At 46.8% G+C, this 21,487-nt stretch overlaps 1 protein-coding gene across 7 annotated transcripts in view; it reads right to left on the bottom strand.

Annotated features, from left to right (window-relative positions):
* The window catches only part of LOC310886122 (lethal(3)malignant brain tumor-like protein 4), a 50,979-nt gene extending 30,788 nt beyond the window's left edge, over positions 1-20,191 (bottom strand). The window contains exons 1-6 of one of the 7 annotated variants that reach the window (XR_014575186.1): positions 20,023-20,191; positions 9,942-10,108; positions 6,219-6,372; positions 3,321-3,429; positions 2,602-2,773; positions 1,105-1,162 (exon numbers count right to left, since the gene is read on the bottom strand). Coding sequence is in view for 6 of the 7 variants with exons in the window: in XM_083810237.1 (XP_083666363.1) it covers positions 1,105-1,162; positions 2,602-2,773; positions 3,321-3,429; positions 6,219-6,372; positions 9,942-10,055 (607 nt within the window). In the remaining variant the exon portion in view is untranslated. Of the gene's footprint in view, positions 1-1,104; positions 1,163-2,601; positions 2,774-3,320; positions 3,430-6,218; positions 6,373-9,941; positions 10,109-20,022 lie in introns of those variants that run through there. The other 6 variants (XM_083810238.1, XM_083810237.1, XM_083810239.1 and 3 more) reach the window with 6 other exon arrangements.
* Between the last annotated feature and the right edge of the window lie 1,296 nt (positions 20,192-21,487).

Genomic DNA, 21,487 nt, shown 5'->3' with positions numbered 1-21,487 from the left:
TTTTCCCTCTCTCCTCTTTCTCCTCCCATTTCTGCAAGTCATTTTTACAGCACAGGAGCAGCTCCAGGCAGCGGCGCTGCTCTCTGATCAGGTGCAGAGTTACTTTTACAGCAAGTAAGGAGGCAGCTCCGAGCTCAGCTCAGCCAATGCTGTTTTGCTGCTGTACCCCAGAGGAGGCAGTGTTACCCAACTTTTGAGGAAAGGTACAAATTCCAACAGTAGGACGACCGTGCTCATTTCTCATTAACAAAAATTTATCATATCGCAGGTCAAATGAATTGTGGCACCCGAATTGCTGGAAGCTACCCCTGGAAAGCTGCCACGGTAAAGTTTCAACAAGATATAGTAACTTAAAATAGAGGAAAATAATTCCTTCTGATAATTCACAGAGAAATAAAGGGTTAGATATGAACTACATGACAGCACAGAGAGGCATATAATTGCAGCTGAAATAAACCTAAAACAAAACAAATGAAAAACCAAGTGAATTTTTGTTCAGTTCACAAGATTTTTTGTATGCATAGATATATAAATATACGTATTTATAACCTGCTAATACCACAGCGCACCTACTACAGAGGCAGCTACCAGTACATACATGTTGAAGACAACTTGGCAGGTGCTTGGATTCATTCTAGCAGAACCATGGTCATACACACAATCAATTATATTTTAAAAGCATATTAAAAATCTCCCCCCAGTTTAAGATATGCTAACTCCTTTAAGGTATGCAACAAATTTAACCCAAAGTTTGCAATCAATCTCATGCTGCTTACAACTTATGTTCTATTTGTCATTTGTGGCTATGAAGCTCTCCAAAGTCAATGGAAGCAAAGATTCTTATCGGCTTCAGCGAGCTTTGGATCAGGCTGTCTCCTTCCAGATCCTCTACGTTGTGCCCAACATGCAGGCAAATCTAGCATATTCTCGCTAATACATTTCAGAAGACTGACTGTGGTAAGAGGGTTATGTACCTAATAAGCTATTCTGAATGTGAAATGAGCTCTACTGTCCTTTCTTCTTCTGTTTACTATTATTCATCTTATAATAGCTAGTAAAATAATCTATAAACATTAAAGAAAAGAGACTATGAGCTTAGCTCACCTTGTTTTATTGGTTTAGTGTTTCTGCGGCTTTTCATATTATTTGATTTATTCTTCTCCTAGACACAGATACGTTAAAAAAAAGTTTAGCAATATTGTTGTTTCCTCCCTCTGATCATCTCACAATGCAGGTACAATAAGGATGTAACATGTAACTAACAGGAGTATTAGCTAGCATTATTTCCCTTTGAATAACCCTGCAAGAGCATTAGTAGGGTATGTTACATAAATAACTTTGATCCTGCAGTATCCCAAAATACTTTACAAATTACTTAGTATGCTACTGAAGTTCATTTAAACATGAAGAGCAGTACGGGCCCTAAACCTCCATTACAATGCACAGGATTTGCTTTCTGCAGTGCTGGATTTACTGCTCACATAAGCAACCTCACTGTAATTCTCCATTTTCCTTCTCATTTCAGAGGTTCTTATGTCCATCTATGCCAGGGAATGGATACAGAAAAAAAAAATCACCTATGAAGCCCTGTAAGAAGCAGATGCTTCAAGGAACTACTGCCATAGATGAACACCCCAGAAAATGTCTCCCTGTGTCACATTCCAAGCCAGATTGCCATTCACAGTTCTTCTATGAAGTTTTCAAACTCTTTAATTCACCCAGGGTTGTCATTTCTCAATGTGAAACAAAAAGGGCAAAATGTGAAATGCAAAGCTGCCTGCCAAGGCATGCCCTAGAAGAGAGAGTGGGGCAGTTTCAAATGAGGAAGAGGAGAAGGGGAAGAGACAGAGGGCAAGTACTTCTGCAAACATATATACTTAAATCTCTCTGATATGCATCACAGAGAAAAACTGAGCGATGAGTTAATCATCAGAAATTTCATGACATCAGAAACTTCAGCTTGCATTGCCACCAAGCACCTACCCCAGTGGCTCTCCATTAGAAAAACAAGTGCAATTCATGAACATAAATGTAATGGTTCAGGCCTGAGACTATGCACATGGCAGCAGAGTGCACACGTGCACAAAGGCCTCCTAAAAGGAGTAAGATGCTTAATGAAAATTAAGAAAAGATGAGATCAGGACTGAGGTACTTGTATTTGGACACCATTAATACGTGTTTCTAGTAGTGTAGTGAATGTACACACAGGTACATTATAAAAAGCAATCAAACTCTGCTGTTTGACACTAATCTCTAGCTTCACATAGTATTTCTTGACTGTAGCTAGGTGTAATATTTGGGAGGGCATGTATTCTTATTGTGAAACAAGCTCAGTGCACATGGCTATAGCTACATCTGTATTGCATTACTGTCTGAAATCTTGACTGTGACTTCAGATGAGCTATTCACCAATGTGACTCCTCAGATTTCAGAACAGATATTCTCATTCCTGATGTAAATCAGAATCAGACCCAGACCATTCTCATGGGTACAGAACAACCTCCCTTGGCTCAGTTTTCCTTGCACAGTGAAATGCAAGCCACAGACTTCTATATGCTCTTTACAGTTCTCTTTAAAGAAAATACATGTGGCCTTATTTACCTCATCCTCATCTGCATTTTCCTCATCATCCTCAGACTCCAGAAGCAGTCTTCTCTTCCTTCGGAGACGTTTGGCAGGTCTGTCAACCTCATTCATCTGACAGCCAATGCTGACATTAGGATTTCTGCTATTTCCCCTGTTCCTGCAATCATTTGGAATGTCTTTGGTATCACTAAATGTTCAAAATTGAAAACAAAAACAAATTAAAAGTCCAGCAATATTTCTGCAGTTTTCCCAGCGTCTCTGTACCTGTTTGGCAGAATGAGGTTGCCTGGGCTGAGAACCTGAAGAAATGAAACATGTTTGCCATATATTTATCTTTTAAAATACTTGAAAGTACCTGAATAGCTATCGCTACCAAAGCAGCTCCAGAGGGTTTTTAATATTGCCTTTTTACAGCTTTGTGGAAAACAGGACATCATCCTTATCTACAGGAGAGGGAACTGAGGCATCAAGCACACAATGAGAATTTATGCAGGTTGAGAAATTAGGATTGAGAAATTAGGAGAGCCAAAAAAGCTCTCCTCAGTTTGGCTTGGGAGCCTCAAGGGTAACAGGAAGGTCACCAGCAGAGCTTTGCAGGCAGCCCTGCTTCTGCCATGCCATGTTAACACTTGCTCTGAGGACTTCATTACTTTCACAGCGATGCTTCTCTCTAGCACAAAGTTATCCCTAAGCAGTTTTAAACACAGAAGAAGAAGAATCTGGGGTTTATTTACCTGTCCCTGTGCTGCTGAGAGCCTGTCTGAGTACAAAACTTTCCATTCGCAAAGCAATCCATTTGACCACGGGTTTGGAAAACAGAACAGGGCAAGTTGTCTTTGGACACTGCAGAAGCAAAGAAAAAGAAAACTATTAAAATAAAATGTTAGAACTTTGTACTTTTTAAACACCTTTCATGCAAGGAGTTCTGTCAAAGTCCTTTGCAAACTTTCAGAGAACCTCAGTACCCCATTGTGAGGGAAGTAATTATTATCTGTACACTGGCATACAGAAAGAGTGTACCACCTCATTAAAGAAAAACCACTTTTATCTACAGTATTTTAATTTCAGAGAACCTCTGCCCTCTGTAAAAGTATTAAAGAAGATATAATCTCAAGGCTGTAGCCAGGACACAATCACAGATCTTTTTATATTTCTGTATTCCTAGTAACCCTCTAACTTGAAAAGCAAATGTCAGATGAGTCCACCATGTTTGGATACTTTAAATACAGTTGGTTAAGTTTTAAAACTTCAGTCTTTATCTATACTTTGTACACAGGAAAAAAAAACTTTCATAGGCAGTCTTTAAAAATAGCATTATTGATGGGAAAATAGGAACAATTATTTCTGTATCTAGCAAGGAATATATATCAATTTTTCTTCTGAATGAAAGCATGAAAATACAAAGAGTAACTCCAATATATTGTTTACTTTCTACTAATGTTTGGCTTTTTCCTAATGCAATTTAATTTATGTTGAATATTTTAACAAAATATCGTTTCAGTAATCCCCATTGCCAGGCATCTGCACTATTCCAGTGCATACTTCGCTCAAGTTCTCTGACGTGCAAATTGTGCATGTGGCTCCTATGCATACATCATTTCTTTTCTGCACTTTGGGGCGCCGTTTGTGTGCACTGGTTTGATCAACTCATTCCTGTATGCACCATTTAAGAGAAAAAAAAAAGCAAACAAGGCACCAGGCAATCAAAAACACTGAGATACGAGTCACTTTGCTTCTTGTTTAAAACCATTTTCATAGCCTCCTTACCAGTACTTGCACTCATTCTGTTGAGATGACTGAAATTTTTCATTTACATCTGATTGCTCCCTACGGACTGATAGGGGATGTTGGATGGCCCTGGCTGGAATTTGGCAGACAGACTGCCTACACAGAGTGAACATAAGCCTGCTCGTGTTAAAACTTCAAGCTTCTCCCTGTGCCACTGGGGACCAATGATTCCAGGCAGGGGGAAGGCAAAAGAGGGAAAACGTGTAAGAGCAACAGAGCCTGAAGAGCTTTGCTCAAATAGAAGTCACGCTGATAGATGGAATACACTTGGATTAAAAGGGTGTGAAAAATTCTTAGTGCTGAGGTGACCATGTAAGAACTGGTTGTTTGCCTGATGAATTGATGTTTCTGCAGCTCTCGCAGGCAAGAAGTACCCACAATCAGCAGGAATGTAAGCAAATGCCTGTAAGCAAAAGCGAATCTGCAGAGCTTACTATGAATTCTGAGATGTGAAGAGCCAACAGGGAAGACAGGTACAAAGCCTTCTTACCAGAAAACAGAAACAGTTCCATCAAGACCCTGGGGAAAGCCAACTGGCAGATGCTTGTCCAGGCAAGCAACAAGAGGAGAGATTGTTCTCTTCCCAAAAAAGAAATTCCCTCCATGGGTGTGTAGGATTTCAGGGACGCAGCCCTGCCTTGACCAGCGATCCAGCACTGGATCACTTGGGCACTTTCACAAATAGCTCTACTGAAACACTTGATCAAAGGAAACAAGTCATTTACCAAGTAAGTGAGGCTGCCCAGCTGAACCAAGTGGGCTGGAATGAAAAACCTCAGAGGCTAACAGAAGTAAATCTGCTTTCAAATACTGGTTTCTGGAGGAACAGGGTAAGAAGAGGTCTGCAAAGAACTGTCTGAGATACTTCTTGTCCATTATATTGATGCGTATGTCTAGTGACGTGCTTACATTACCCTGTTAAAACTCAATTTCCCCTAATTTGGATTGCAGCAGCCTTGGAAATGACAAAGTTCTTGTGGCTAACAACGCACCTATCGACATGAGCCAGGTTACAGGCAACTCTCAAGGGCCTTCTCGCCAAACCGGGGATTCATTCGGGGCCACAAACGCCAGGTTGGCACAGCGCTGTGCCACCCGCTCATGCTCTGCATGCACATGGAGGAATCTCACTGGAAGCTCCCGTCACCCCCAAGAGCAGTCAACTAAGGCACATCTGTGTTAGCACCTCAGCCAGAGCACCTCAGCTACACACTTCTTTAGCACAGCCCTGGGCACTTCTGGCCTGAGGCACCCAGCAATGTCCCAGGCAATTCCCAAGCGCGGTTCAGGACTCAGCATGGAGCTGAAAGTCCTCCCTGTGGGTGCAACCCCTCCGTTTTGGAGGCTGCGTGTTTAGTAAGGAACGTAACACCAGACCATTCTGATCCCAAAGTCCCCAAATAAGCACAGTTTAGTTTAACACAGATGCAGACCTAATTGCTGCCATGACAAGTGCATCGCCCCTGTTAAGGATGTCACTGCTGATCCACTACCCTGGAAAGAAGGGGCTCCGACATCCCAGTAACACCAGTTGAGGGGACCCCAGGGTTTAAATTAAAACTCCGTGTGAGTGAGATGTTTGACTACAGTGGCAAACCCAGCCCAGATCGTTTATATAACCACACTTACCTTCCACAAAGGAGCGCACAACGCATGAGCCAGGTACTGTTATGACTCTGCAGTAATTACATTCACTCTAAATACCTCTAAAATATTCGAAACAGGCAGTGACTCACTTCACACGCTGCGTCAGGGAGCCCGGCGCTACTGAAACACACATTTCAGTCCTGTTTCTAGAAGCTTTTCCAGAAACCACATATTCTGTCCCACAGCAAGAGGCTCACCTTCCAAATCAGCGCTAGAGGCAGCGGAAGCGTTGACAGCAGCAGGAGCAAAGCTGGTTGGGCTGGCATTTATTGCTGAGGCTGAAAGAGTTTTTATGGCTTCTGCTTCTACTTCAGTAATGATTTCTAGCATTCCAAACTCATTTAAACGGAACTGCAGGTAACAGAAGAAAGCAGGCAAATAAGCGGTAGTAAATGGGCTAGAAAAGGGGACAGAAAGGAATAGGATTCCCTGAGAAGCAACTAGGTATGGGACAAAAAGAAATGGGTGTATGTACATAGAAAAGCAATAAAAATAACTAACAATAAAAATGTGAAACACAAAACTCTTCCTCAAAATGCCAGCAGTGGGCCCCCAGAACCCCAACGGTGCATTTCACCGTCAGACGAGGAAAGCAACGTTAATTCTACCTGCTTTGATGTGTTCCCCTTATAAATCCCAGACCTCTGACAAACTCACCAGAATAAATACCTGCAGAAAACCAATTCAGCCCCAAACCTTTGTTCTGATGGGTCAAGTTCATCCAGCAAAGCACAATTACATTTATTGCAATTATCAGATACTGCAACCTCCCTAAAATCCCGGTGCAAGCAGGAATCACGCAGCTGTTGAAGGAAAGGCCATGCTGCAGCAGAGAATGATGCAGCACGTGTTCCCAGATGATGCTGGCCGGGCTTCGCAGACCTCGGAGCATGGCTGGGACTGAGCAAACGCAGTACGCATCTGAACAAACCATCTCTGAACGGCCCAGAAACACACCTAACGCCCTGCACACGCGCCGTCTGCCCTACTGCAGGCCAAGAGGAAACTGAGATGCAGAAGAAAACCCCTGCAGACACGCAGGGAAGTGCTCAACCCATAGGGTAGCCTGGAAAAAAAATGGTATGTGTCTGACTTCAGAGATTCTATCATTTAAGCTTAAAAAATGTCTTGGGCTAGGAACACACTTCATGGATCCAGATAAAATTAGCAGTGTGCCAAACAGCGTCAATGCGCATCTTTTATTAGTCCCCATCTGCAAAGGCAATCAAACACACACACACACAAAAAGACTAATCTGAAGATTAGTCACTCCTTGATCTTCTCCACGGTCTGCACTACAGAGCTGCTGAACTCCAGAACGAGAGGCAAATACAGGGTGGGTTGCATTTGCAAGCTCTGCTCCAAAGCTTTTATTCACAGCAGTTTATTAGCTTGAGATCTTTTCTCAGCCATCCGTTCTTCACTCAAACCTGGCAAACCCAGATTAAAAGCGTGTGCTTCACCTCTGAAGCAGGGCTCCTCGTCGCATTGAGAAGCGCCGCTCTTCCTCTACTGCTGCATGCTTCCTGGTCTCCAAGTCCTGCCTCCAGCCCCCTATCAAAGCCTCATCCCAAAAGTTCTTCCCCCTCCTTCCTCTTTTTGATCTGAAGCCTGTATTTGTTGAGGATTCAAAGATGCTGGACCTGCTCCTAAAAGCTCACTTTTTCCTCTGCAGCCCCTAAGACACGGAGCACCTTTTTTATTTCACCAAGACGAGAAACAGCCCATTGCAAAGAAACGATAATTTAAGCGGGCCTCCGCGTTTCCTGGAGACTGGCTGTTGTAAGAGAAGCAACCTCTCGCTTTTCCCCAACGCCAGAGGAGCAGTAGCCTAAGGGTGCAGGATCTCAGCGGTTCCTTGCCATCGCTGCTGAGGACAGCTCAGCACCGTGAGCACGAGGTCAGCGGCGGGAGCACCTCCAGACCTCTACGTGCCATTAAGCAGCAGAGCGAGCGCGAAGCCGAGCTCACAGCTGGAGGTGGGGAAGGGTGCCAGCGCCACTGTGTGTCACCAGGTTAGTCTCCGGGGTGGACTCGGCTGCATAGAAATCAAGGGCTCAGATTCAGCCCAAGCCAGGGAAGACAAGAGGTTTTTATCTCTTCCTTTTATTATTTGGTGCCACGTGAACTGGGAAGCCCAGCCCAGGACCCCCAGAAGCAAAAGTTTGCTATGAAAAATGACCGGCATCGTTATTAACAGTCCCTGAGCTGTGCTGAGGACTGGCTGACCTATGGAGCCCACCTCCGGTTTCATTCACTGGCTCTTCAAGGCAATATCCTTCATCCTGTAGTTCTGGAAATAACTGTTTCTACCACAACTGCTTCTTCTTTTACATATAGAAATGAGATCAACATAGCACATTTGTTAATGTGAAATTCACACAAACTCTCCAAAAATAATCTGTCCTTGCTGAGAACTTTTGAAAAGGGAATTCAGGGAAAATGTATTTAATTGTGCATGCAAGAACTGGAATACAGCAGGAAGAGGAGACAGGCAGGGAAAAAAATATACTGCAAAAGAAAAAAAAAAAAAGAAAAAAAGTGTTTGGCTTTTTTGCAGAAAAAAAAAGTGTTTGGCATCTTAAGAATGAAGCAGCTTCCTGTGCAGCCAGTTATCATGCTCCAGCCAACACTGCTACCACACTCAGCAGCCATGGTATCAGTGCTCTTATAGTTTGTCATCTAATAGAAAATAATACAGTATTATTTCTTTTCTTCCAGTAGGTACGGTGGTGCTTTGCTGGTTCTCTACTATTACAAGGAACCAAAAGAGGTGAAGCTGTTTCTGCAAATGCACATTACTGCTGGTTAAGAGAAAACCCGTGGCAATACACTGCTCAGCTCTTTTAAGCAGCAAAAGTATAATGACTGAATAAACACAGCAGAAAAGTTACGCCACTGCAAAATGATCATCCAGAGGGCCTCCTAGAGAGTCAGTGGACCCAATTCCACGTCTGTTTGGTGGGAGAGCAAAGCCCTGATCTCAAAATACTCCAAGCATACAGGTTCACCCATGTTCTCTCCACATTTGCAGGCAGAAGCATTTTCCTCACAGACTGAGGTCGGGCAGCCCATGTAGAAGACTTTTCTGCACAACTGGGAGAGGGGAGGAAGGGGGAGACCGTCAGCTTTTTTAGGAGGTGAAGGACCTGATTCGGAATGCCTGATGTGATACCAACAATACGATTTTTTTGTGAGCTCTCCAGTCCCTTCAGCTCCAATTTATTTCAGTCGAGATTGATTTTTTTCCCAGATTGAGAACTCGCCGCCTTGAGGCCAATTTTATGTATTCATTCCCAACCATCAGAAGTGCAATCACACTGAAATAACAGCTGCAGGTAATTTGGGAAACAGTCAACTGACACTCACCTCCTCCCCCCTCTACCACAGCACACCTCGTTTGCGACCATCAGATCTTGGTTCTGATTTACATGAGAACTGCACTGGAGACATTACCATGAGTATGTCAGATACAGACAGCTGTCAAAAGCTGCAAAAAATAACCACTGGTGTGAAAAGAACCTAAAGGCCCAACCCCACAGGTATTCACTCATGACAAAGTGTCTCTCATGCTGGGCTGAACTTAACGGGGTTTCTTGCCCAAATATGTTGTATGGACGTGACCGAGAATTAGGAAGATCAGGCCCATAATTTCTAACAGCAGAAAACAATTCTTTAAAACACTTCCTACCTTTAGAAATCAATCGAGCAAGAAATTAGAAGGGGGAAGGAAATATCACCAGGCTTTCAGAAACATCCCTAAACTTTCAGCACTTGCTTGGTAATGCCAACCCATCTGTTTAAAACAAAGTCTTTTCTCCGCACAGATCTTATTTGCAAACTAGAGCATATATTGGAAATTTTTTTGCGGTGCCAAAGGCATGGTGGCCGCTCATTTATTGTGTTCCTTGGTTTCTTACTTGTATGTTGCTACCAGGCAAGGTACCAATGCCGTCTTTCCAGTCTAAGGCACTCAGTACATCGCAGTCTGCTGTCGGGACGGTGACGATTCTCTCCGAGACATTCTGTTCCATCTCTCTGCTTAGTCTTTGGGATCTTTATTTAATTTTAAGAAAGAAAACTAGGGCTTGAAAACAAAACAAAACAAAAAAAAGAGGCAGAGAATAAATCCTGGGTTCTCTGGATTCAGTGGGAGTTTTGGTCTGGATATTAGCAGTACCAGGATTTAAAATGACAGCATCACAAATACACAGGAGCATGCACAAACTCACATCCCACATCCACTGTGACCAATCTGTACAACTCGTGGAGTAGCAGCATCTGTTGCCAGGTTCCTCTGTACTGCCGCAATGCTTAGGCTCTACGCTAGAAATCCTGTAAAGCTCTTAAAATGCTTCTGGTGTACGCACTGCCCTCGTCTCCCAGCAAATGAACTATCCGGCTCCGTTAGAAGAGCTGACTAAAAGCCATACAACTACCTGGGCCCCCAGTTCCCAAATATTCGATGATTATTGTGGCAGACACTAAACAAACACCATCAATTAACTGTACAGTACTGCCCTTTAAATGCAATGTGAATATTTTCAAACTGTGAACATCACTGCTTGCCTACAAAGACCAGATTCACAACCTCCCCTTGAACTGGCAGCACTGCTGGATTTTAGGGGTGTGAGCTCCCGGATTTCAGCAGTGCGAGCTCCCGGATTTCAGCAGCGTGAGCAAACCCGCTGCTCAGTTCCCCAGAGCAGAGCCCAGGTGATAGGTGTAACTGCATTTCTGCCAAAATGGGTTGGAACTGCCCCGAGTGGGGATCTCTGCTCCGACTTCTGAATTCACGAGGTCGACAAGGTTGCTCTGAGCTCTTAACCCAGCACTAAAAGCAGGCACCATCCAAGACCAATTTGCTCGATCTGCCTCTGGCAGACTGTTTCTCCCCGTGAGTACTGAAAAGAGCTTTACAGTGACAAGGCTGGGGCAGGTTTTAACCACCGGGTGCTTAAATTTGGGCAGGCCAACTCCACTCCTGACCTGAAGTCTTCCACGTGCTAGACCATCTATCTGCAGGCTGGGAGTGCAGGTTTATTCCAGCCAAAGGCAAAACCACAGACCTGATGCAGGGTAACTGACGACGTCTGAGCATTCCTGAGGCTCCAATTCAAGCACACCGGCCCTCTGTGATGACCTTACTGAGGCCAAAAGCAGGAAAGATGCACGTGGACTGCACTCCCAGGCATCCTGGGGTATCACGGTCTAATCCCTGCAGGATTTGCTACTTTTTCTCCCCCAGGCGTAAAAATCCAGCTACTTACAGTCCTGCCGAAGCGTGAAGCTTAGCAGCACGTATACGGTCCACCGGGATGGGGCCAGGAGGGTGCAAGCGGGAAGCAGCAAAGCCGTGGGCACCCGCTCAACTCCCAACGGTCTCAACGGACCTGTGGAACCTGGAGATGCCCCGCGGCGCCCCCAGCTACCTGTACAGAGCCCACCCGCCCCCAGCTCCACGGAGATTCACACCCCTTCAATTAAATTCTGCTCCGGTACCGTGGTATCGAGCGACTGCAGCCGAAGGTTCACTGTACGTTAATATTTGATGTAGCCCTGTACGTCTGTAAACACTAATTTGTAGCCTACGCTTTGATGCCAGTTCCAACAAGGACAAAAACATCGCTTTTTAGATGTTATTCTTCGCATTCAGGCTCTAAAAATAAAGAAGCTGCAACACCAAGACTATTTAGGGAGCTCCCTCGGGGACGAGGGGTTTGGAAAGTAATCGGACAGAACCCGAGCAGAGGTAATTAAGCTGCAGGATTTATTTAAAACGGGACCAGGAAAACTGTCAAGAAGTATAACAAACCAAACTATCTCGTACTAGCCGGAGAAGACCCGATATGATAACGGGCCTTTTTCATCTCTTGTGTTTTATAAATCTATTAAAAGCCCTAGAAAAATGTAATGAAGAAATTACTGTTCTTATAATGCTCCCTACCAGTACAATCTACAGTAAAACCAAGATAGCCCAATAAAAGGAAGCAAACTGTGCAATTAAAGACAGCGGAATCTAACTTGAAACGTTTTGAAGAGCCATGAAGAGCACAAATGCTTCCCATTTGTCCCTATTTGCGTGATTGCTTTTCATCCTCAACATTAGACGACTCAGAAACAATGCAAAGGAAGATATAGAAAAACTACGATGAGTCATTCAGTCCCAAGGTGGAGATTCAGATTTATTAAATGATAAACGACTAGCGTGCTGGCAGAGATAACAGTTCATAATTAATATGCTACCACCCAGACCTCTGTGCTTTATCTTTAGATAGGGAACCCATAGGAAGAGGAAGTCAGAAATACTCGTTTTTGCCACTGAGCCACACTGCAGCCTTGGGAAACTGCTCCATCATTCCTGTAGAGAACCAGCTTTGGCTTTTAACATCCATCTTGCCTTAGCATGGAAAAAAAAAAGAAAAGAAAAAAGAAAAAAGGCACAAGTTCATACAAACAAATAAAAGCGTGAGGGCTAAATGGGTGGACTGGGGTTCATTATCCTTCCCTGTACACCATCAGACCTAACGGGAAGAGAAACATTTCAGCAGAAACTCCATTTCACATGCTGCCAGCTTGACTGCCAACAACATGAGGATTTCAGGGTCTTTATATAAGGGTAAAATGTGAGAAACACAGCGGGGTAATAAATCCAGAGGCTGTAAATCAAGTAACAACAATCTTAAGTTCGCAGCCCTTCTGGCTGAGCCTCGGTATACCAGCAGGCAAAATTCCGTTCGAGAAGCAGCTGGCATCAAGGAAACCATTTGATATTGTGCTGCTCTGGGAATAATCCACTTACAAATCACCCTTCTTTCCCGAAACAGAACGGGAAACCTAGCAAAGCTGGGCATTTCAGTCAGTGCAATATATATGTGCTCAAGCAAGCTGGGATTCGGAGCTCTGTGTATCCCCAGTTTCCTGTAGGATTTGGTAGAGTTATCTAACACCCAATATATTATACCTGCCATTCATTCTTATGACGTTAGTGGAATTTAAACAGGGGGGAAAAAAAAATTTAATGACTTCTCGCAGGGCACAACTAATCCGGTCTCAGGAGCTGCTTTGAGAACTTACCAGTTCAGACAAAAATTGTTTGCCTGTCCTCTGCTATGATGATGACTGATGATCTTTTACTTACCCATTAAAAAATATTACTCACCTCAGGCAAGTAATATTTTGCAAGGCTGAACTAATACCATTACCAGAAGCCCAGCCTCACCTCCATCAGCCCAGCCAGGGATTGAAATGAACTTTCAGAGGCTGCAATGGAACCGCACGACCACATTTCAAAAGAAAGTGTTTGTAGCCACCAGCAAGCATTTAATGGCATGAGTAAGACATAGCTGCTTTCGCTATCTGCTATGTCAACGAAGGGAAAAAAAATGGGCTTACAGCACAGGTATGAATCGAGGAGACACAAGCAGGTCGTGTTTTAGCTCTGCCACAGGACCACAAAGACAAACTAGTCTGGTTTTAGGGAGTTTGCGGTGTTCATTTATACAACACAGACACTGCAAGGTCACTGGAAACACGCACTAATGTATGGATTATGCCTACCTGTTATTGTGCTGGGAGCCTAACAGACAGGCAGCAGGGCCACACAACTTTAATCAATTTATACGATCAGTCAGCAATATTGTGAGTTCCCTCTAAACCTAGCAGCTGAGCCTGGTATTAAGCCCAGATCAGCACCACAGCTCATAAGCTGCTGTCTCTTGTTTCTTGACACAGGCGTGCCAAATTGAAACAACAAACAAAAAAAAACAACACACACACGCTTAGTTCAGCTGACACAGGGAAGCAGCTGCACAGGCTGCTGGTGGCACGAACACCCGTTCTGCGAGGAACCTCTCCTGTTCCTCGCACAAACCCACCCTGGCGTGGGAGCGCTGGGAAGCGAGCAGGTGGCGCGGCACGGCACGGCACGGCACGGCACAGCGCTTTGCTGCCCCAGCTCACATGTTCCCAATACCACCCTTGGATCACGCGCAATAGCACTGCCTTTGCTACCTTTCTCTTTACATTCGTGTGACGTCTCGACGTCAGCAACAAGTCTTCCTCCTGCCCTTTTTCTTGCAGAAGGTGAAGGAGGCATTCGGCGCCAGGCTGCAGAGCCTCCTGCCAAGAGAAGGGAGGGCGCAAGGAAGGCACAAAACCTCCTTTCACGTCCGCAGTTAATGCCTGCTGTCAGCAACACGATTAATTTCATTTTTATAATTTCATTTTTATAGCTTTCATTAAATTCATTACTGTCAAGCTTCTTCTCCCCAGCTCCTCGTGCTCGTGAAAAATGGGGGTTCTGGGGAAGGGACCGGGCACTGAGGAAGCACAGCAGGAACCAAAATGCCTTCATCACCGTGCTCCATGTGGTTGAGGCCGAGAGCAGGCTGTGCCACCACTGGTCCCAGCCTCTCTACCAAAGAGAGCCACTTGTAACCCCACAGTACAACCACTTATAACCCCCCAAAACACACACCCAGCAAGGAACTGCAGTGCCACACAGAAGACGGACCCCACAACTACTGCCACGTTCACAACCCCTGGAACGGTGACCTAAAATCTTCCCAGTAAGATACTCTACGTTTTGCCATTTCTAAATCTGCACTCATTTCTACAACGCCAGACGCAAGATCTAAATACCTTCCATCGCTCTTGATCAGAATTATTTTCACTCGGAATGTAACGACCTGTAAGGAAGCTTTAAGATTTGCGATTCAAGAGAAAGTCAATTTTGCGGCAACATAAAAATTGTAGTGCTGGGGGAAAAAAAAAAAGTGGTTCTTCTAATGGAAAACTAAAAGTTAAGCCACCGCTTAAATGTTTAACTAAGACACAAGGAATTAATTTCGCAATAAAACATGCTCTTAAATGGGATGTAGTTAATGAAAACAAGAGGAGCATGCCGTTACCCGTAACATCTTGTTGTCCTCCAACGTGTTGATATCTACAGTTGCGTGTTGGCTGTAGGCTTCCAAACAGGAATTTTAAAGGGATGTCAAAGCTCTGCACTAACTGTTTGATTTGCTTCTGTTCTGAAGCGACGTTATTACATCGTGTTTTACTGAATATTCATCTTATGCTTTTTGGGGGAAAAATTAAGGTTGATTATCTCAACCCCAAACGGCTGGCATTAAGGCGACTAGTATTAATCTCCAGAACTACCCGCACCTACAGCAAAACAGTTTTTAATGTGTCATACTGACATCAACAACAATTGTTCCCTGTTGAGTAATGCGTGCTTAGGTCAAGTGTCTCAAAAGGAAAAAAAAAGTGCACAGAACTGACAAAGCACGATTCAGAGTACAAATAGGCGTAGGCTTGCTGTTCAGACCCATTTGATGCTGAAGTCAATAGGCACAACGAGCCAGAGTGCCCATATTCCGTGTACATAACTGTGCAACAAAAACTGCAAACCAGATTTCTTTTCTCCAGTATTTGTTTTCTAAATAGCTTGGTATAGCATGCAGTCAAATTGTTATTTTTAGATTTAACATTACTAGAGAATGAAGGAAGTAAAGCACAATCTGGCAGAGACGGCCATGCGAAAATATCCAAACTTCTCTCAGTGAGCTGTATATACAGGGGGAAAAAGAATCAGAAAAAACAGTTAAGCATCACATGCCTTGTTTGTGTTGAACACAATGCAGAACTGCAAAAATATTGTTGTCCCTGCTGGAGCAAAGGTTAAGTCAAAAAGGGACCTTCTTAGAAACCCATCTGAATATGACAAACTAAGTGTTTAGTCAAGGAACTAATTAAACAAAAACCTAAAGAAGTATTTTTTCAGATACAAAACAAACAAACAAAAGACTTGCAAACATATATTTTCCATCCCTCCTCTTCCATCAGAAGTTTCAGAAGGAATAAATGGGTAGCTATCACCGTCGCAAAAGGTGAGCAGAGGAAGAAAGCTCGCAAATTTCATCAGCAATGTTGCTGTATTTTAAGTGCATTGTTGACTAAATAACAGGTTAAAGGCAAGTGAGTGACAACCAAACGAACAGGTAAACAGGCGAGGGCCTCTGCCTTTTTTTGAAGGGGGAGAAAAAGGAAAACAAACCCACCACCTTCACAGAACTGGCCTATTTTCTATGCATTTCATTTATTTATTTGAAAACTTCTTATGCGTTCCAGTCCTGTGCTACCTCATTTGCAAAGCTGCATTGTGCCAACCTTAAATACATCCTCCACAGGAGGGGATGGATTTCCAGTGCCGAGAGGGAAAGGGGAGCTGAGGCTCCTGCCCGCCGCTGTCCCACCGGCCCCAGGGATTGCCTGGGAGCGCAGCACGAGGTGCAGAGCAGCTCCTTCGGCACAGCAAGGGAATTCAGCGCTGCCAGGGAGGAGGAGGCTGAAACACCCATAGCTCGCCCCCTAAATTCACAGCAGCTATGTTCTCCTGGCCCAGCTCCTCACCGTTCAGCTTCTGGAGGCACCAGAAAGCAGCACCACGGGGCCCGAACTTGGGCAAGCCGTCCAGGGAAAAAAAAAAAGGCCCAAATCAAGAAACCAACAAACTACAGGTAAAGAAAAAAGAAAGGGACACAGACCCACAAAGACCCGGAGCGGCAGGACCACAGGAGGGGCTAGCGCGTACTGTTTGAGAACCCACTCTGATGCGGGCTGGGAGCCAGACGCAGCCCTGCAGGCCTTCCAAAACTCCCGTCTCCACGAGCCCCGCTGCAGAAGCGGATCCGTCACCCAGCACCCACCAGCAGCTCCCGTCCTGTGCCAAGGGGATCCCGGCTCCGCACCGCGCTGCCGCACGCAAGGCAGCGCCGCTCTGCCTCCTGCCACACTAGGACAAGCTCTGCTGTCGCTTATGTTCAGGTTTCTTGCTTAAATCAAGCATTTTGTTTAGTTTAAAAGCTACGGCTATCAAAACAGATGCTGTGTGTTTCATGAATACAGCTTTGACCCGTTTGCTCAGATTTAGATTTACCATGCCTTTATCCCATCACTTAGCTTGATTCAATCAAAAAATTAAAAAATAAAATAAAATAAAATAAAACCCTCAAACAAGATAAGCCAAAAGGTGCTAAACCTAAAAATCGAATGGCCTTTCCAAGGAGGGAAAGTACTTTGCCTATAAGCTGAGCCAGCCTCTGGAAAGCACTCCGCCAAATTTCTAAGTTAAATTGCAGAAGAGAAGGAATTAAACTTTAAAGACAAATCCAACTATCGTGACAGAAGCTCAGCTGCCACCTCTGCAGTGACGTACACGTGGATCTGACCCTAGACGGGCCATGGCAGATCTCTAACCGGGATGTTCTGCTCAAAACCATGCTACCACCGGAGCGTACCAGTCTGCCCATCGAGATGTTTCCAGCACCTTTCTGTAACGAAAGAGAAGCACATCTGCACTCACACTTCACCTGCGGAGCAGTCAGTGCTACTAATTAGGAAGGACGGGGTTTGCTGGGATCCCCGGTCACTGCGGCTGCTAATTGATTCCAAGCGCCGAGCTGCCGGCTGGCTGCGTCCACTACCAAGTAAACAGTTGGTCATTTTTCCTCCCGGTCTCTGATCTAATTCCTCTACCCACTGTGCTACCCTCGTCCCTCTCCCTGGCCTCGGGTGGCACGCGGCACTGAGACACGCTGCTGGAGGCTTGAGAAAGACGGGAATGGATTAAACACCATAAACTAGGGGAGAGAGGGAGCAGGGTGTGTGCGGGGCAGAACTGACACCGTAATTCAGAAATCTCCTCGTTATTCTGCAGATTATAAACATGCACAGCAACTGCCGCTGCATTTCAGTCGGGTTTTGACCCGGTCTGCGTTCTCCTGAAGTTCAAATCCTACAATTGTAACGATGGAGCTTAGGTCTCCCAGCATCAGGCCTGCTGCACATCTCACCTCTCAAAAAATACCACAGCTCATATGGAAAAGGACAAGGGGGTGACAATGAGGCTGCACCCTCAAATTCATACCCCCACAATACAACGCCATCGCACTTGCAAGTGTTCAGACTAAAAGCTTTGCAGGATGATAGAAGAGAGGTAAAGAAGAGAGGTAAGGGAGAGCTGGACCTTCTCCTACCGATAAAACAACAAAATTTCAATTTGACCGTTATAAACCAAAATCGCAGTTGCTTTTTAAAATAAATTCCAGGTGCTACTTTACATATAATCAGTCTAAAGATGAATGGTCCTACCACTTCCTTAAAATTCCAGCAAATAAAGAACTGGTGGAAGAACGTACAGGCAATCGGGGCCCAGCACACAGCATGCCTGAGGCAAACAAAACACACCCTCCGGTCAGGAGAAGTCAGCCGCTCAGGAATTGTCTGCAGAATACACGTGTTCGTAACCACTCATCATCCCGCAGCTTACCTATTACGGCAATAAACCAACGAAGGCAAGAGGAATTAACTCCGGCCAGGAAAAATGGAACTGGTGCCGCGCAACCCGTCCGTTGGTTGCACCGAGCTGAACGGGGCAGCGCACATCCAGGCTCCGGTTCCATCTCCGTACTCACGATAAATTACAATTTATTTGACACACGTTCAGCCTTAACGGCATTACTTGCAGAGTTAAGGTGCAATCAATTTCAGGCCAAAACCAGAGCACAGAGGACAAAAACGTCCCCTGTTGTAATTGCAGCTGTAATTACTTCATAAGCCTACGATCCAGCAAATCACCCTGGGGACTCGTACTAATTATTATCCCGTATCTTACGACACCAGGTAGAAACTTTCACTGAGGAAAAGGCTGTCCCGACCCCGAAAAGTGTGCAGTCTAACTAGACGGGGCGAGGAAGAGCAGGGAAGCGCGGCTCTGGTGCTAACGAGACGGCTCAGGACTGCCGTTAAGCGCCCGGCGTCAGACGAGTTTCCAGCATCAGGCACCGGTCTCCTCTCCGTTGCGTTTCTGTCTTATTAGACAATAAGACACGTACCGGAGAGGTCTCATGCGATTCAGCACTGAATATCAGAGCTCTTTATCCCTTAATCCCAACTACAGACAAACGTGTGTAAGGATGTGTTATTTTTTTTATTATTATTATTTTTTTAAAACTCATCTAGGCAGCATTTGAATGAATTACAGGAAATGTTTTCGTATTAAAAATCTAATCCAATTCCTTGCAGCGCTGAGTGTCAATAAAACTGTCCTAATCCCATTCTTCTGCACATCAAACATCATTAAGATCGTCCCATGCTAATCTTTATGTGGAACATTGATCAATATTTTTGAAGTTTTAAATTTATCCCTGTATTTATCTGGCACCGGCCTTCCCTCTGTTCATAAAATCTTGATGTTACTAGTTCTCGCCTTTTCTTCTGGAGAATTTGCTTTCGGAAAGCTTGACGGCATTATTTCCTCATGTCAAATCTCTATTTCCAAACTTAAATCTTGGCTCAGCCTGCAAAAATCTCTCCGTTATCCCCCTGTATTGTACCACTCTGCAGCGTTTTGGGCTCTGCTCACGCCAACCCCAGCCCCGCTCTCCTCAACGCCCCCCGCCAGCGGCGGTCCGCAGGCCGCAGGACAAGAAAACCCCAGAACGTAAATATTTAGGAAAACTTCGCCCCGCGACCACCACAAAGTTGGCTTCCCCACAGGCTGCGGGCACTGGTGACAGGGGGGAACGCGACGCCCTGTGAGCGGAGCGCGGCCCCCTCACAGCCCCGCGGTGTTTCAGGGGCTCGCTGAGGTACCGGGGGGGGGGGGGGGGGAACCAACAACCGCCCCCCCCAGCCCCGCGGTGCTTAAAACCCCCGGCAGGGCGCGGCTTCAGGTCCGGACACGGACCCCGGACCCGCAGCGGGGCTCCCTGTGGCGCCGAGCGGCGGCGAGCAGCCGAGGGGCCGAGCCCGGCCAGTCCCCCCCCGCCTCAGGGGCACCGCGGAGCTCAGCCCGGCCCCGGCGCCCCCCCGCCGCCGGAGGCGCCATTTCCCGCAGCCCCTTATCCGCCCCCCCCCCCACCCGGCCCGAGCCCCCTCAGCCCCGCCGCAAGATGGCGGCCCCGCCGCCCGCCGCCCCCCGCCGCCACTCACCGGCGGCCCGGCGCGGCCCGGCCCGGCCCGGCCCGGCCTCCCCGGCCCTCCCCGCGCTTTTCTTTGCGCCTCAACTCCGGCAACGAGCGGCTCCCGCGGCCCGCTGCGCGCATGCGCCCACCGACCGGCCCCGGCCCCGGCCCCGGCCCCGGGCACGGCTCCGCTGAGGGCAGGGAGGGGCCGGGGCGGTGGCGGGGGCGGGCCGGGGCGCTGGGGCAACTGGGGACACTGGGGACACTGGGGGTACTGGGGACACTGGGGATACTGGGGGTAATGGGGACACTGGGGACACTCCGGGCACTGGGAGGACCGGGTGTACTGTGAGATACGAGGAGCACTGGGGGCACTGGGAGCGCTGAGGGACACTTTGGAACACTGGGGATACCGGGGGCAGTGGGGATACTGGGAGCACTGGGGACACTGGGAGCAATGGGGACACTGGGAGATACGAGGAGCACTGGGGAGACTGGGGGACACTGGAAGCAATGGGGGACACTAGGGGTACTGGGAGATACTGGGGGGGACTGGGAGCACTGAGGACGCTAGGGACACTGGGACACTGCTAGTGCTGGGGGACACTGGGAGCAATGGGGACTCTAGGGGCACTGGGGGGACTGGGGGACACTAGGAGAGACTGAGGACACGGCACTGGGAGCACTGGGGACACTAGGGGCACTGGAGGACACTAGGGACACTGGGAGATACTAGGGGCATTGGAGGACACTAGGGGCACTGGGAGGACTGGGGGCACTGGGACATACTAGGACCACAGGGGGAATGGGGGACACTGGGAGCACTAGGGACATGGGATACTGGGGGCACTGGCGAACGCTAGGGGCACTAAGAGCACAGAGGGACACTGGGAGCACTGGGGACACAGAGCACTGGAGGACAGCAGGGGCACTTGGGACACTGGAGGCACTAGGGGACACTAGGGGCACTGGGGACACTGGAGGATACTAGGGGCATGGGGGGTTATAGACGTGCTAAGAGCACTCTATGCACTGGGGACACTGTGAGCACTGGGGACCTGAGAGTACTGGGAGTTATCTGCGTGCTGCGGGCACTGGGGACCTGGGGATACTGGGGCAGGGGGGCACCGTGGTACTGGACACGATGGGGACTCGGGGGCCTGTCGCGGAGCTGAATGGCTCCAGCTCACCGAGGGTCTTGCAGCACACGGCCGCCCGAAATGGCAGCGGGGAAGCGGAGCCCTCCGTGGGTATCAGCGCCGGCATCCAGCCAGCGGTGGCCGAGGCGCTGCCCTCTGTCACCGGTTTCCCCATCAGTTATTAATAGAAACTACTTCGCCCTCCCCTCTCGTTTTTCTTTTCATCTGGGAACGTTGGTTTTGTTTGTATTTGAATTTTGAAACAATAAAAGAAGCGGTGGTATTTTTTTAATGACACTTTTTTTTTTCTTTTTTTTTCCTCTAGGGGAAAAAAGTATGAGCGGGCCCCAAGCT

Source organism: Anser anser, assembly GCF_964211835.1.
Source record: "Anser anser genome assembly, chromosome: 24".
NCBI lineage: Eukaryota > Metazoa > Chordata > Aves > Anseriformes > Anatidae > Anser > Anser anser.
The sequence above is the reverse complement of the archived record's forward strand: the minus strand, read 5'-3'. Positions and strand labels throughout refer to the sequence as shown.